Source organism: Amia ocellicauda, chromosome 1 (genome assembly GCF_036373705.1).
Source record: "Amia ocellicauda isolate fAmiCal2 chromosome 1, fAmiCal2.hap1, whole genome shotgun sequence".
In the NCBI taxonomy this organism is placed as follows: domain Eukaryota; kingdom Metazoa; phylum Chordata; class Actinopteri; order Amiiformes; family Amiidae; genus Amia; species Amia ocellicauda.
The window spans coordinates 20,621,251-20,637,678 of record NC_089850.1 but is presented as its reverse complement, the minus strand read 5'-3'; the positions used below and the strand labels follow the sequence as shown (position 1 = coordinate 20,637,678).

Below are 16,428 nucleotides of genomic sequence, written 5' to 3'. Positions count from 1 at the left end.
GGATAAGTCAGCCATGACATGAGTTTGGACTGCCTGCTGGAGAGTGAAACGCAGGTGTGTGTTGCGGTCTCCCTGGCACCATGCAGAGTGGTGTTAGTACTAGTGCTGGCATGCCAATCTGAAGGAAGGAGAAATGGAGCACCCTACTACTTACTGCAAGACATTTATAAAGTCAGTGAAGGATGATTCGAAGCATGGGACCAGTGCTACAGGAGTTAGCAGAAAAGAACAAAACAACAACAAAAATGTGGAAATGTGGTTAGGTTCTAGATCTGAGAAAAGGGTGAAATCTTGTGGAGGAAGTTAATGAGAGGGGCTCTGGCAATGAAGGTCAAATGGAATGTTAGTCTCCTCTCTTAAATGGAGTTTTAAACTGAAGTCCGGGAAGAGGACGACCCCAATCTCATGCCTGACTTATGCCTTCCCAAGCATCAGTGTCTGGTCAAACAGACTTTCCCAGCATTCCCTGCTTTGTCTTCCTCCTCCAACCCAAATGCCGCCCCTGAAGCATCTCCTTGGCTCATTGCACATAGTAAAAAGGGTCCGGGTCATCGCTCCCTCAGTGTAGCAAGTCTAGGCCACAATCAACTCCATTTACTAATGAGTCTACTGGGGTTGTCTGGCAAGAACTAACTTCTGAAAATAAGTAAACTGCATGAATACTTCAGATGAGCTGGGAAATTAGTTTGAAGACTATCTTATAGTTGAGGTAAAAAACAAACAAACAAACCCCCTAAAAAGAACCAGTGTTTTTCCAGTTACAGAAATAAATAAAAACTGGATAACCAAGATGAAACACTCAAAAACGCTACGGACACCAGGACTTGCTCTCCATCTGGCAGCTGAGAGGGAGCGACTGCTCGTTTGATCTGCGTTGGGCAGCAGCTGGTGAGAAATGCCCACTTCTCCCTGGGTAGAGGTTCAACTCTACTGCCCAGACTGAGGAGAGGGTGCGGGGAGATGCGGCTGCCCTGTGGGGGTGCTTACCTGGGTTTGTTGGGGGGGAGCTGCCTGCTGGGCCGCCGCATGGACTGGTTGGGCTGCACCATCATGGAGGCCCTGGGGGAGGAGCGGGCGAAGTGATCCGGCGCCGGCGGCTTCTTGGGGATTTTCTTCACCAGCCGACTCACCCACTTCTGCTGCTCCTCTTGGGATATAGCCAGCAGGAGCAGGTTCTTCGCCGTTGAGATGTCGTAGTTCACTGCAGGAGAGGGGAGTAGAGGGAGAGAGCAACAAAGGGACTTCATCAAGTTTCCAATATTACACAACCAAGCAATTGTACAGAACATTTTAAAATCCCATTTACACCCCTCTCTCTCCCTCCCTCTCACCCTTGCATGGCGCTATGACCTCCTCCTTCCTGTCCATGTGGTCCTTGTGACACTTGATGTGGCAGCGGCGGCACTCCAGGGCAGGGGGTGGCTTGAACACGTTCCACAGGGGCTTGGTGCAGGCCTCGCAGCCCGTGGGGAAGTGGTACAGCGTGGGGATGAACTCATGGCCCTTGTGGCAGATGTAACTGGACTTCTCCCCGATGGGCAGTGGCTCCACGGGGAACTCTTGATCCTTCTTGCTCTCTCCCTCGTTGGCGTACAGGATCTGCATTTAAAAAAAAACAGCGTCAAAATAAACGTACACGCACGTATGAGCTCGCCGTTCGACAGATTCAGCTCTTCCCTGGCTAACTCAGGACCAGAAACCCAAATCCTAATCTCTCCATCTTGGTTAAATGTTTTGTTGACCACAAGCCCGGTCATATTTCAGAACTGCAGCATAAATTCGAGGTCAGTTCAGGAAAACACGTCAGTGAGGCATTAGTCCAGCGCCAGCAATATTCAGACAATATTGTATGTGCACATTCACTAAATCAACAAGAATGGAACAACAAGAAAATAAAGCCGACTGAAAAAGGTTTTGACTGTTTATTCGCTGGGGGTTGTGCTTGCTGTTCACTGAAATGAAATCGGCCTACCTGGAATATCCTGGGAATCTCTTTAGCATCGGCTCTGTACACATCCGTCTGGGTGACCGGCCTGACGTGGAACAGTTTGCTGGGAGGAAAAGGTGACGTTTATGATAATGAACGCTTTTCCCCTTTAAGGGCAGCTGAAAGAACAGGCATTTGCAATATACACTTGGAAAACACGGATGAAAACCATCACAGCACAGATGCCCAGAGGCTGCTGGGAGAGCGCCGAGACAGTAGGGAAGCTTCCTACTCACTCGATATCTAGCACCATGTAGGGGTTAGAGTGCTCCTTGTCCTGCTCGGTGTTGTAGAACAGGATCTTCTTACTGCTCACCACAACATACTATTAAGGAGGAAGGAAAACAAAGAAAGGCAACAATAAGACATTATTGCAGTCTTGCTGTACAGCTAAAGAGATCTTTAAAACCTGTACTGAGCTGCACTTCAGTGACAAATAAATTACTGTATAAACCCTACACTACAACTGCTTATCGGATCCTGTGTAATTTGGTTCGCTCAATCTCAGCATGTCACCCACACCCCGTTTTAACCTTCACCCCATAGGGTAGAGAGAGAGAGTGCCCCAGACGTCAGGCACAGTCTTCACTGTCAAAAGCTGAGTTTCACAGCGTGGTGCAGTGGTCAGATACTAATAGGGGAATAGAGCACGGACTGTTTATACGTGTATATATGTAACAATGCTCGGTGACCTGTCATAGCAGTGCGATTCCTCTCACCTTTTTCTCCCACCCGAACCTCTTGGTGTTGTTCCTCACTGGTAATGATAGCCAGCCTTCCAGACGGGTTTCTGCAGCGCGGGGTGAGAAGAAATGAGATCAGTATTGTGTTCCGGGACGTACAGGTCCAGTTACTGGTGCTGTACAACCTCGCACAAGGGAGGGAGCTGTCCCTCATTTCCCTCGATACAAACACCGAAACACAACAAGCGTACACACCACAGAACCCCAGCACTACACTCTGTATGCCATGTTTACTGTTTATTCTCCTAAAAAGCTGGTGAGGTTTCCTGAGGGTCAGAGGTCAAGGGCTCAGCTTGCACTTCTGTAAGCTCAGACAACCAGGGACGGAGCCAGCATGGCCGCCCGTCCCTCCAAATGCAGAAGGCTGTAACACACCATCACCAGGTGCCAAGAGGATTTTTGCACACACTAAGCAGCAAGTGTGCATTTCCCGAAAAGGTGCCAACAAGTGTGAATTGCAATATTGTGCAGGGACAAGACTAGAGTGAGTGTGAACTGGTCCAAAAACACAGTGCTGTCACTCTCTCTTACCAGCAAGCAAATACAGAAAACACACAAAAGTGTTGATCTTGCATGCATTTTAGTCCTCTACAGCACAGCCACTTTACAGATACATGGGATTGTCTCATTCCTTCTTAGATCCTTAAAAAAAACACTTTAAAGCCACTGCAGTCACTGAAAAGACCAGTTCCGCCCCAATAAGAATCAGCTGTGAAATCGTCCATTTCAAAACTGGAGGACAAAACTACTGGCTACACACATTCATCTCCAGTTTGACAAACCCGGCTTCATAAATTTATTTACAGGTCATTCACAATTTGAACTCCATTTCACTCCGTCTACTACAAGCAAAGGCGACTGACTTTAAATTTTCAAACCAGCTGAACGATAAACGAAACAGGGCCGTCATGCAACCAGTGCTAGTGAACCCCGCTCAGGGCACTCCCATCACACTGTTAGAGCAGACTGGCACGCGCCCGGCAGGGGAAGGGTTAGTGTGGCGCAGAGCTCCAAAAGTGTTAGCAGTGTTTGGGGGAGAAAAGAGGCCAGGCTGGGTGGGGTGGCTGTTCCTGGCTCTCCCCCTTCACTCTCTGTCCATGCAGGTCACCTGTGCTCTCAAGCTCATCCGGGTCATAGGTCAGAGCTTCCTGTTCGGGCTCTGCATCTTCCTCCGCATCAGAGTCGGAGTCGGAGTCTAAATGCACGAAGGATCGGGAGGGCCTAGTGCCAATGCTGACAGAGGCGGAGGTGCGCTTGTAGGTGAAGGACATGGATTCGGAGGTGTGGGTCTGAGTGATGCGCACTGCAGGGCAACAGCACGGGGGGGTGGAAAGGGAGAGAAGAAAACAAAACAAAAAAAAACGAAAAGGGAAAGTAATGCACAGGTAGATACTGATCTCGGGAGAGGAGAATAGAAGATTAAATGAAACAGCTCAGGCAGAAACTTGGCAGTGGCAAAAAAAATGTATTAAAAAGCTGAAAGCTGGGGGAGACTTGAAACACTCCAGAGCGGCGAGAGGACTGGTGCTGGAGCTGCAGGCCTGGATTAGGACGTTCACCAGGAGAGCTTAACGTGTGAATTCCATTACGTTGACTAAGTTTCTGCCTCAGAGAAAAATGTGCTCCCCATCTTGTGAAGCAAACTGAAATAGGCACAAGTCAAGCCAGGGACGAAGCATAAGCTCTGAGGAGAGATCCAAACGAGAGAAGGGCAGTCGGCACATCATGCTCATTCTTAGAGCTGCAGTAACTTAATGATCTAAGAATCACAGTCAGCCAATACAGGTCAACGCAAAAATTACTACACAAAACAAACCCACCCAATTCCCATTTCAAAAGATGGGGAGCATTTTTTTTATCTGCATCGATAAAAAACAAAAAAGTGAGGGTAGAGATGAAGCTTTAAACAGAGGAACCACAAAAGCTTTCAACATTTTCTGCATCGTCAAAATTAGCAAAACCAAATGAAAACAAGGCTCTGTGCATCACACGCCAAACTAAACAGCAAAATTAAAACTAATGTGAAAGCCATGTGGGAAAGCTTTGCGTGTTCTTTCTCTCTCTGTCTTGTCAGGCAAGAACCCAAAGAGGTGCGTTAATAAATAAAACAGAATAATACAAATATTAAATACATGATTAAAAGCTGTGTGCGATGCCCTACAACAAAACACACAACAAAGGGCCCAGACAGAATGGAAACTCTGACCTTTGAATCGCAAATGACACACTTGTACCCAAAGCAGTTTCTTTTATTGTTGGAGGCAACATTCCAACAATAATAATAAAATCACAATTGCTACAAGTTTATAATTTGCGACCCACAGTGAAGGACAACATCAGGATTCGGTATACCCTCCAGGAAAACAACAAAACCAAAAACATATTGAAAATGGTGAGACGAGAGAGAGGGGAGGCCGGGGCAGGCGGTGTTACCGGGGAAGGACTCGTCTGTGTCGAAGTCCGGCCCGCTGCCGATGCTGCTGGTGTCCAGGCTGTGAGCGTTCATGGAGTTGAGCAGCGAGCGGAGCTGCTCGATGTCGCTCTCCTTACTGTCCAGGGCCATCTGCAGCTCGATGCGCACCTGGCTCTCATCGGCGATCAGCTGGGGACAGAAACAGTCACGACCACATTATAAACACACAGGCACAACAAGGCAGTGTAATGGCCTCTGTTAGGGGTTTGAAAAATAAACTGCCTGTTCCTATTTGAAAGCACAACACCAAGGTCTGCCTCTGCTGGGATCTAAAGTTAATCAAAACAGGCTAACAATCGCCTGCATGTCCTGGCTCTCCGTCCCTGCCAGCCTCCTTACCGCCTGCATGTCGTTGATCTCCCGCTGGTACTTGATGATGGTGCTGTTCAGCTTCTCCCTCTCAGAGCGCAGCTCCAGTTGCAGCTTGCGGTTCTCCTTCTCCTTCCTGCGTACGTCTGTGTCGTTCCCACGCCGGCTGCCCCCGCCCCGCACCTCTTTGCGGTTCATGATCTCCGCCAGCTTGTTGACGGCCTGCGGGACACAGAGAGAGGAAACGGACACAGTCAGAGGGACACGGACACAGCGGGGACACAGAGTCTTTGATTAGACTGTGACTTCTAAGGTCTGATTTTTGTTTTGATGAAACTCACAGTAAAGCCTCCAAACCTCTGTCACAGCTCCTCACAGAAACCAATCAACAGGTCTAATCTGTTGTTAATGTCCTCTCTCAGGAATTGATACATTTTAGGTCTACAATAGCAGACCACAATCGTTAGCTTTACAGATATTTGCTTTTTACAGGAATACTCCTCTATGATTAGTATTTAAAGCCTAAACCACAGGCTTTGGACTCTTTCCCTGTCCTCAATGTTAGGCCCAGTAAACAGGCTGAGCTTGCCGGTCCTCATGGAGTAATAAACAGCAGTGGGCACCTGTGTCTTTAGTGTCCTCTCGCTCTGCAGCTGCTTCTCAAACTGAGCCTTGGTCATTGCCATGGCCTGCTCTTCCTCCATAGACTGCTGTAGTTCTGTCTCAGAAAAACAGTGGGCTCAGGTTTAGTTTACTTTGAAGGAAATAAAATGAACACAAACAGACAAATAAAAATAATTTTAAAAGTCACTGAAAGAAAGGCCCACTCACGTTCCTGGACTTCTTTCATCTTGTTGTTTATCTCTTCCTTCTCATTGGCCAGATTCGCCACATCGCTGGTTAACGTCCTGTTTGCTTCCTCCAGCTACAGACAGAGAAAGAACAAGAATGACAATGAAATAAAGAGAGGAATAGAAAAAGCAGTTGCGAGTGAAAACTCAAAATAAATAAACACAGCCTCTTCCTCACACCTTTGTGGAAGCATACAGAATGTGCAGTGACGCACTCAGTGAACGGTCTCGTTACATTTTTCATGGAATCCACTGAAAAGTGTCAAAAGCATCATTGTTCTGATCTAGAGTGGCTGCTGCACCATCTCATACTCCATTCTGTGTGACAGGCACAGACAGCGGGATGTTTTAATCGGCATATCTTTGCCCAGATCTGAGCCAGTGATACTCATGGGCAGTGCATGGCTCTGTACAGCGGTCTATTCCAGTGATCCCAGAGCCAATACTGGTTAACAATAAAACAATGCTGGTTTCCTCTCAGTATAGAACAACCTGTACAGTGCGTTACCCAGTGCAGGACAGCAGTTATCCATGCCTGTCAATCACTAGAGTTTCAAAATGACTCAACTCACTGCCTGTTAATGCCATACATACAGACACTTTGAATTATGAATGGAAGACGGAAGTAACCACAATGTGAAAACTATTAGCAAAGATTCAGTTGTTAAAAACAAATTTTAAACATTCTTTCAGCCATTTTACAAATCAAGCAACAACAACAACAATCACTCCCCTTTGTCGCGCTGCTTATGTTTGGCAAACAGGGCATAAGCCACTAGGTAGTTAACCAATAGATTTCTACACAAAATTACCTACCGTAATTTCTCCACCACTGCCAAATCTCTCTCAGACACTCATGCCAGACAGATCTATTCTGCAATGGATTATGGGAAGTGAAGTCTCTAAGTGATATGACTAGAGATGTCAAATCTAACGGTTGACTTCATATCCCATATATAATTCTCTACAAATCTCGGCCAGCACAACAACACAGAAGCGGCCTGCTCCCTCACCGATCCTATGGTGGCGTCCTTCTCCGCCAGCTCCTGCTTGTGCCTGGCCATCATCTCCTTGATCTCCAGCTCCTTCATGATCTTCTCCTTCTCCAGGTCGGAGTACTGCTCCTCGGCTATGGAGCGCGCCAGCTGCTCAGAGTCCGCCTTGGTCAGTGTGATCTCCAGCTGGGCAGCCAGTGAGTCCCTGAGGAGGTCACACACAAAGGGTCATACACACCGCCACAGAGAGAGAGACAGAGTCCATTCTCTGACACTGAATCAAACCCAGAAATAATACAACAGTTCAGTTCAAACTGTTCGTCGTGGTTACCTCTCATCCTGGAGCTCTTGCAGTTTCTGCTGCATATCTTTGCACAGTTTGTTCTTCTCTTCGTATTCTTCCTTGAGCTCCCGTACCTGCGTCTTATACAGGGTCTGCAAGACACAGGCAATACAACACAGCTCAGCACCACAGCCTGCTCAACAGTGCCTTCAGACAGAAGGGAGGGAACATCAGAAGCTGAAGAAAATTCGAGAGAGGGGGAAAGTGTACCGAAAAATACTGCTCTGCTTCGAGCTGATCCTGGAGTTCCTTCATCTGCCCGTCGGCGTCCTGACGTTCCCTAGAAACAGAGAGAGAGGCAGGCTGGTACTGTGACACCTGAACCCAGCCCTTCATCTCAGACAACATGCCTGGGACATTTAATTGCCACATGCTGGAAGGAACATGCACTCTCTCCTGCAGTTAAAATAATTCCCTTTTATTTTGTTAGTTTTTCCTCTCCTTGTGAGGTAGAAGAGATGGAGTTGGATTAGTCACCGACTGAAGAAACACAAATCAAAGGTAATAATGTAATCTAATACCCTAATAGGAGTGATTCGAAACAAGGCAGGTCAAGTGTACAGGGCAAGGCTATAAGGTCTGGCACACACAGCCACTCCACAGTCCAGTTAGAACACAAAACTAAAAAACAGCCGGGAATTTTTCAAAAAGGAAAAAAAGTTATTTCTATTCCTGTCTACAGCTAAAAAAAAAAAAAAGAAAAAGAAAACTGCAGTTGGAATTTCCACTTTATGAATATTAACATAAGAAACGCTCCTTACTTGCGGAGCTCACTGTTCTGCTTCTCCAGCGTCTGCTTGATCTCCAGGAGATGATTGATCTCCTGCTTCAGCTGCTTCTCGGACATCCTCAGGGAGTTCACCTGCTGGCTCTGGATCTTCAGGTCGTTCTGCGTGAGACTCCTCTTCTGCGTCTCCTGTTCGATCTTCAGGCTCAGATTCTTCACCTGAAAAGAGGGTGGCGGGGGAGGAGACCAGAAAAAACAAGCCCATTTCCTGATTAAGAAGACACAGACAGACTTCACGTGCCAAAGAAACAAAGACCTTTTTTTATGTGCTTTTTATTAGGCCGATACTTTAATCATTTTAACTGCTTCTCCCAGTTAATTAAAACCAGCGACCCTGTGGAATCTCATGTGTTTCCCTCGTGGCAGGACGAGGCATGCCCTAAATAGAAAAACATCGCAAAATGTGTCCAAGGCAGTGAAGGAGAGAGGAAAAATAAAATAATTCACAGGACCTCGTGTGAAAGACTGGAAGGTTTTCCAAACTGCAATCTGACCTGTAGAGATCAGTGTGGCTGACCTGCCTGCTGCCTTAAGTCTCTGTGTGCATCAGCACAGGATGGTTCAGACTGGTCATGTAACAAGCTCTACTAGAGTATAGTACAGTATTGTCCAGTCTACTACAGTACTGTATGGTATAGCACAGTGGAGTCAGCTGTACAGCTGACAATACTGTAGTCCAGTCCAGTAAAGCAGAACAAACACCACCAGCCCAGCACGGTCCGGTCCATACCTCCTCGTTGAGATTCTCCTTGTGACGGCGCAGCTCATCCAGTTTCTGGTGGGACTGTTTGAGGTCGCAGTCCAGCATGGAGCACTGCTTCTCCACCTCCAGCAGCATGTTCTCCACCTTCATCTTGGATGCCCTCTCCTCTTGCAGCTTCTTCTCCATCTCTGCAGGACACACACACACACACACACACACACACACACACGGTCGCCGTTACTGGGTTGACCCAGAGCAGCCAGTCTTTCGTATTCAAACAAGGCTTGGTTCAGAACAGGTGTTGGGATTTGTTCAAACAATATACATTCGTTGTGTATAGCGGGGCAGGTAGGGTGCAACACCAGAGCCCTGTGCGATGGCTCAGGCAGCAGCGGGGGTCCTCCGCTGAGCTGCGCATTGTCTCACCTTTCATGGCTTCGGACTTGGCCTCCTCGATGGACTCGTAGATCTTGTTTTTGTCGGCAAGCCGCGCTTTGGTAGCCTTGTGCTCGGCCTCCTCCTGCTCCAGGCTCTGCTGCAGCACTTTCAGCTTGTAGGTCATGTCAATCTCGATGTTGCTCTTCTCCTGTGGGCGGGAAAACGACAGGTCAGCAGGAGGGGAATATAAAAACACAGGGAAAGAGTGAGCGAGAGAGAAGATTGGTAGAACTCTTGATTCAATTCCAATTCTATCGGTAGGCAGGTAGATATTGATACATTTGTATTTCATTGGACAGAGTATTCAATCACATTTGAAGGCAGCTGTCACACTCAGATGTTTGAAAACTAATCTTGGAGTGGATGACAGCTGATCCGTCCTACTTTAAGACAGGCGACTGATTCCCGCCAATGGAGGTCAAAAGACAAAGCGTAGGTACAGCTGCCTCTATAGCTCAGCTCACGGCCGGTTCTCCTGGCAGCCAAGCCTCACCTTCTCCAAGTCCGTCAGCTTCTCATGCAGCTGTCTCTTCTCCGTCTCCACTCTTGACAGGAGGCTCTTCACGTGGCGGAGCTCTTCCTCCAGGCCGGAGATCCGCCCTGTGAGAGCACACAAACCACATGTGTCAGAGCCCTTTCACTGGCAGTGACCAACAGAAAACACTCTCAAATCATCCAAAAAAACTTAAACGTAAAACGTTGTCTCACAGGACATCCATCCATCAGTTTAATTGTCACCTGCTCACTGGGGCAGCTGGGCAGTAGTTCAGCTGACCACTCCACTCAGCAGAGGTTACCATTTAAAAGTCAAGTGAGCGATGAACAAGCCTAACCCTGCACTCTGCCCACGCTATGCGTAGTTTCTGCGGCCGATACAGTAACCCATCAGAGCAGTCTGACCTGCCTCCTTCCTCCAGAGTCAAACAAAGACAGAATATACTTTTGAGTCATAAAACCTTTTCTCTAATAGGAAACATCCACAGAAGCACAACTATATCCCCCAGGAAATCCAAAATATGACTAAAGACTGAGTCCACAAAAGTATCAGATTTGTGTTTAAAACGGAAAAATAAAAACCAAAAAAATGAGGTATTGGGCTGGAGGCAGGAGAGTGGGAATGGGGGAGGAGAGAAGAGGGACCCTGGGGGGCAGGAGAAGAGAGGAACAGAGGGGCATGTGTGTGCTGGACTGGCTGTGATACCTTGCAGGTCGGAGATGACCTCAGAGCCCTGGCTGCGGTCCCTCTTCTCGGACTCTAGAGCGGACTGCAGAGACAGGAAGTCCTTCTCCAGCTTGAGCCGGGCGTTCTCCAGAAGGCAGCACTTGTCCTGCAGCTCGCGGCTGTTGGACTCCAGCTGCTGCATCTGCTTGGTCATCTCTGTCTGTGTCTTACGCAGCCGGGCGGCCGCATCCGACTCCGTGCGGAGCAGAGTGTTCGCCTCGTCCAGCTGGGAGGATCAAATAGGGGGGAAGGTGACGTTAAGAAATTGGATACAAATAAAACTTGGCACACACCACTGCTTGCGGTCTGTGCCCTGGACTTGCCCACAACTTTTGCGTATCTGTTACAATTACAATTGAGGATGCTGCGCCAGCGCCAATACAGCGCAGAAAGGAAGGGATACTGGCTTTTTATTTATTTTAATGAGTCCAAATATCCAAAAGAAAAAATCCCAAGCTACAGCAGCCGGTGGCTCAGGAGCCTCTTTGGACTGGGTCTCTCGCTCCTCACACACAGTCTGGAGATCCTGCCTTCAATTAGATCTTGGCCTAATTAATACAACATTTTCCCATGCGACTGAACTGACTCATTCGGTATATTTTTATCCTGACAAGAAAAAAAAAAAAAGATTGGTGACTACATGCATAGCTGAATCGAATTACGAAAGCTTTGTTTTATTATTTAATTAACCCTACACTTCGACATTATAATAATTCTCGTTATAATGCATGATTAACTCTAGGACAAGTCTGTACAGCATGTAAACATGGTGAAAAGGATGAGTGCTCAGGGTCCTGGACTCTTCAGCAAAGACACGCTACCCAGAGTGCTCTGGTAAATAACAATAAAAAACGGAAACTGTATGAATGGGCACCCATGGTAGTTATTTTACATTAACAGCTTCTGCTAAATAAATACATTTAAAAAACGCCAAAATGTGACGCCGTGATTTTCCGACAGAAGTCGGTTCCACCAATTTGGAGAGAACGCCCAGCCCTGAGGACCCCCACCTGTCTCTGCAGCTGTAGGACCTTCTCGTTGGAGATCTGAGAGTTCTGATTCCTCTTCTTCACATCCTCAAGCTGATCCCTCAGGGTATTCACTGATGAAACAGGTTGAGGAGCGATTTAAAACAAACACACAAACAGGTAAACAGGTGCACATGACAGAAATACTGCACAGGGATGGCAACTTTGCTTAACATGCTTTAGAAGGCTCTTGAGTCAAGGACGGAAACCTCCCGAATGCAAAAATTATAATATTTTCTGAAGAGTGTTTTAATGGCCTTTTGCAAGAATTTCCTCCCACCCACCTGAAGAAAACAAACAAAACAAAAAGGTGCATGCTTTAAGGGAGTTTAAAGGTGCTGTCCTTCCTGTTCTGTCCTTTCTTAGCTAGGCCCTGCACACACAAGGTCTCTTTATCTCAGTGCGACTTCCACTTGGATATTTGTAAATGCATCCACAGTCGCACCCTAGTGTGAAGCACACAGTGCCACACAAGCCTGGCTAGGCTGTACCTTCATTCTCCAGACAGCGTTTCTTGTCCGCCTCGTTCTCAGCCTTCCTCTGGTTCTCCACGTTCTTGTGCTGCAGCAGCGCCTGCTCCCGCTCCAGCTGCCTCAGACTGGACTCCAGGTTTTTCCTCAAGTTGATCTAAAATGTTTACCCATCCAGAAGAATAAAAATTAAGAAGGAAAACTTACTATGACATCAAGAAAATACAAGACCATAGGGTTACATTCTGCACATTTGTGTTTAATTCACCACAGGTCCATAAAAGATGAGCAGCAACCCCCTACTGTAGATAATACTTAACATTATGCCTTTGCACTACAAGTGGAATTGATCCCTTTTCACTATAGTGCAGTGCAGTGGATATAGCACAGTAGACTGTCATTACAAAACAGTGTGTTTGAGCATTAGGATTTACGAAACATCAAATGTGTCACCTCTTCATCCAGGTCTTTGGAAACTCTTTCAAGACGGGTGTTGGCAGTTCTGACAAAGAAACAAAAACAGTGATGAACATGAACTCAAATCAATCATGAGATCTCAAAGAGGCAGAGATGGTAAAGCTGGACAGCTTCAGCCCAGAGCCACACCGTTAAGAACTGCAGGAATAGCATTGTGATGTTATTCAAACATGCCAATGATTCCTATCAGGTGGGAAGTTTGACTACAAGGTTTCATTCTGCAGAACTGCCAGGATATCAGGAGGAGGAGAGAAAAGAAGAAGAGGAGGAGCTGTATAGTTATAAACATCTACCTGCACTTGTGCTCCAGTTCGTCCTTGGCTTGCATTTCATTATTGAGCTGCTCTTCCAGCTGATGGAGCTTCTTCTGCAGTTGGATCAGCTGTCACATGGCAAAACACACTGTCACCCATCCTCATACAACACCCTTCTCCAAATAGTAAAATTTAGCATCAGAGAATATAGATTTTTGTTTAATCGCAAATGAAAAATACTCACCACTTTATTGTCCTAAGGAAGGAAGGAAAGAAGAAAAGGGCATTAATTAGGCTTCACTACTAGATGAAAACAGGAACACATCAGCACAGCCTATTCAACCCGCATGAAGAGATCAGGACCATATCTTCTTTATGGAAGTGAGGAAGATTTCTCAAAGTCAGTAGTGGTAAAGCCTTTCTTGCTGCCCGTGCGAGTGTGGAACTGCACAGCCATTAAAGTTGTTGGACTGTTCACCTCGAGGCCCAGACACACCAGTAACAAAACTTTTGTTTTGTTACTGGTGTGTCTGGGCCTCCAGGTGGACAGTCCAACAACCTCAAGCAACGTCCCCCGACAGAGAGAGGACGCCACCAGCTGAAAACAGCCGAAATTCCTTCAGCGGGCCTAAACACAGCATGGGCAGCGTCATGCGCTTCTTACCCAGCCTACATTAGACTATCTTGCTACCGAGCTCAAGGTGCTCACCTCCCCTTTGACTGCAGCCTGATGCTCATTCTCCACAGCGGACGGGTTTGAGTCGCCTAGCAACCTGAGGGGAGAAGAAACGGCTCTTATTTCAAACCCTGGAAGCCCGTGCCAACCACAGCAAATATTTTTCAGTGCCCCTTAAAAACCTTAATCTCCACAGACCCCTTCACTGGATAAAGAGGCCGCTCCATTCAGCCTCCCATTCACACACACGCACACTCAATTCTGGGCCTGGATTCCCAACCTAACCCCCCCCAACAAATACTTTCTTTAGTTTGTTTTTGCTTTGTTCTCTCTGCAGGGGTCACATGCTCACTTTAAATCGGACGAGGGATATTTTTGTCTATAAAAATTATCTTGTAATTGACCCTTATGCCAGGCAATATTTGACCAAATATTCAGATGAAGCCGAGGTGATTCGGTGCTGCTATGTTTTATTCTGGTCGACTGCAAACAGATTAATTTGGACTGTGCCATTATGTTCGTCACAGAACACAATGTGGGTCCGTCTGACGGGGGAAGGAGTAGAGAGGGCGGAGCTGTACTTACTGATCTTCCTTGAAGTAGGTGAAGCCCACAAAAGGCAGCTGGTTGCCTACGAAGGCTTTGGGCACTGGGAAGGTCTCCGCATCGCCCTTATCATCTTCGATGTCATCGAAGTTACTGGTGTCGATGTCGCTGCTCAGCTCGGGCACCACGGGGGCAACGGCTGCGGGCAGGTAGAGAGACGGCTCAATTACTCCTTTACAAGTGACTTTATTGACCATTTTCTCAATGTGGGTAATTTTAGATGTGCCTGTATTTAATACATTTGTCTTCATCCCTAATACTGATGAATGTTGCATTTCTCCTCCTAAGTGTAACCATCACAGCACAAAGGAGTTTATCCTCTCTACCTGGGTTGGCCAACCCTGGTACTGGAGACCTGTGGTGTCTGTCCAAACCTGTTCATCCAAACCTCTTTGCCAACTTCAATTATCAGGCTTCATCAGCCAATATGACCCATGTGAGCGGGTCATAAACCCTGCAGGATTGTGGGCCTCCAGAAACAGGGTTTGGCCTTCAATTCCTTCAATATGGCTTGAACATTTGAGACACTGAATAAATCAAAGACCCTCCTTTGTGTTCCTGTGTAGTGCCCTATACCAGTCTCTCTCACTGGTCCCATAAATGGTACTGCCCACTCCCCTCTCCTCCTCTAGAAATGAGCGAGACGTAGTGCAGCAATGTTGGCATGTTCCCATGTCCCCAAGAAGCACAGCGTCAGAGAAAGACTGTAGTGTCCAGAGAAAAACAAAGCTGAAAGCTAAAAAAAACATCCACTGAGTTCAGTCCAGCCCCATATTCCCAAGCTGGCTGAAATGCAGCCATGCAGCCTGGGATACACAGGTTAGACAGGCTCATAAAGACCTGTGATAAGATGCAGGCAGAGGGCCTTCGCTACAGTTAACGGAGGGATCAGAGATTGAAAAGTTTATACCCAGCAATCTTCTCCCACTTGGCTCTGTCATTATAGCTCGCCATGCAGCATGTTCTCATTAGCAAGAGCTGCACGGTGCCTGCTGAGCGCACTGGCGTGCATCGTCTCACAAGCAGCTTTGAAGTGCATCGGCCTCTCTTTAGGTACAGAGATCATTGCAAATACAGTTCAGACTTGGGTGGAAAAAGAGAGAGGGGGAAAAAAAGTTTACTAGAGCTAACCTACTGTCAAGAATAACTAACAAACCACAGGATATTTTGGGGAAAGCCGATTTAGAAAGAAAAAAAAAAAAAAACATCTGGCAAGGCAATCTCAACTTTAAAGAACAAAATATGAAAATCTCTCATGCTTGTTCTACATTTGTTCTATATATATATATATATATATATATAGATATATACACACACACACACCCAACAGCACTTCACAGACTCGTAAAGTTACAATTAAACTAACACTATAAAATACATATGCCAGGGGGCTGAAAGGTGAGGCAGTGACTTACTTTCACGAATGGTCTCGAAGGTCCACTGGTCGTTCTTGAAGAAAGGGTGCCGTTTAATTTCCTCCACGCCGCTGCGCCCCAACCTCACCTCCCTGTACATAGCAACAGGACCGTCAGAAAGAGCAGCACATCGGCAGAGCCACCCCCCTGCCCTACACCTTCACACGCAGACCTCTCCGGCAGCTCCACACAGCTCTGCTAACTGAACACCACACCGCAAAACTCAAGAGCACAGAGATATATATAGAGAGATGGATATAGAAAGGAGGTTGACAATAACACGCCTGTTTGCAGGAATGTGCTGATGTTACCCCTCCAGACCTCGGAGACGAGGACTGCCTTGGTCCCAGCAAACTGTTTCTCTCTTCTCGCTCTCCCCCCTTCCTCAGCCACCTTTTTTCCACCTCCTCCTCCTTATTCTTTCTCCCCTCTGTTTTCTACTCCCCTTGCTTTACAGGGGCTTTAAAAAAATAAAAAACAGCTCAGGGGATTTTTTTTTTTTTAAATTGTTGAGCTGGAGTTGCTGCCACGTGTGGCGAGAGCTTTATTCCAGCTGAAACTGAGACAGGGAGGGAGCTCTCCCTCTCCCACTGCGAGCCAAGACATCAGCTGCAAGCAGGAGAGAGTGGCCGAAAACATATGAGTGCTGCA

At 47.0% G+C, this 16,428-nt stretch overlaps 1 protein-coding gene across 9 annotated transcripts in view; it reads right to left on the bottom strand.

The window, feature by feature from the left end:
- rock2a (rho-associated, coiled-coil containing protein kinase 2a) overlaps positions 1–16,428 on the bottom strand; it is a 54,773-nt gene that overhangs the window by 5,148 nt on the left and 33,197 nt on the right. For 6 of the 9 annotated variants that reach the window (XM_066698254.1, XM_066698261.1, XM_066698270.1 and 3 more), the window contains exons 8-33: positions 15,778–15,869; positions 14,342–14,501; positions 13,790–13,853; positions 13,325–13,336; positions 13,120–13,208; positions 12,803–12,851; positions 12,371–12,506; positions 11,862–11,953; positions 10,831–11,077; positions 10,123–10,229; positions 9,618–9,777; positions 9,219–9,379; positions 8,463–8,647; positions 7,912–7,981; positions 7,690–7,793; positions 7,377–7,563; positions 6,344–6,437; positions 6,136–6,230; positions 5,543–5,734; positions 5,164–5,332; positions 3,839–4,033; positions 2,707–2,777; positions 2,224–2,312; positions 1,973–2,051; positions 1,332–1,599; positions 988–1,201 (exon numbers count right to left, since the gene is read on the bottom strand). In XM_066698254.1, the coding sequence (XP_066554351.1) occupies positions 988–1,201; positions 1,332–1,599; positions 1,973–2,051; positions 2,224–2,312; positions 2,707–2,777; positions 3,839–4,033; positions 5,164–5,332; positions 5,543–5,734; positions 6,136–6,230; positions 6,344–6,437; positions 7,377–7,563; positions 7,690–7,793; positions 7,912–7,981; positions 8,463–8,647; positions 9,219–9,379; positions 9,618–9,777; positions 10,123–10,229; positions 10,831–11,077; positions 11,862–11,953; positions 12,371–12,506; positions 12,803–12,851; positions 13,120–13,208; positions 13,325–13,336; positions 13,790–13,853; positions 14,342–14,501; positions 15,778–15,869 (3,381 nt within the window). Of the gene's footprint in view, positions 1–154; positions 207–987; positions 1,202–1,331; positions 1,600–1,972; positions 2,052–2,223; positions 2,313–2,706; positions 2,778–3,838; positions 4,034–5,163; positions 5,333–5,542; positions 5,735–6,135; positions 6,231–6,343; positions 6,438–7,376; positions 7,564–7,689; positions 7,794–7,911; positions 7,982–8,462; positions 8,648–9,218; positions 9,380–9,617; positions 9,778–10,122; positions 10,230–10,830; positions 11,078–11,861; positions 11,954–12,370; positions 12,507–12,802; positions 12,852–13,119; positions 13,209–13,324; positions 13,337–13,789; positions 13,854–14,341; positions 14,502–15,777; positions 15,870–16,428 lie in introns of all 9 variants that reach the window. The other 3 variants (XM_066698318.1, XM_066698325.1, XM_066698288.1) reach the window with 2 other exon arrangements.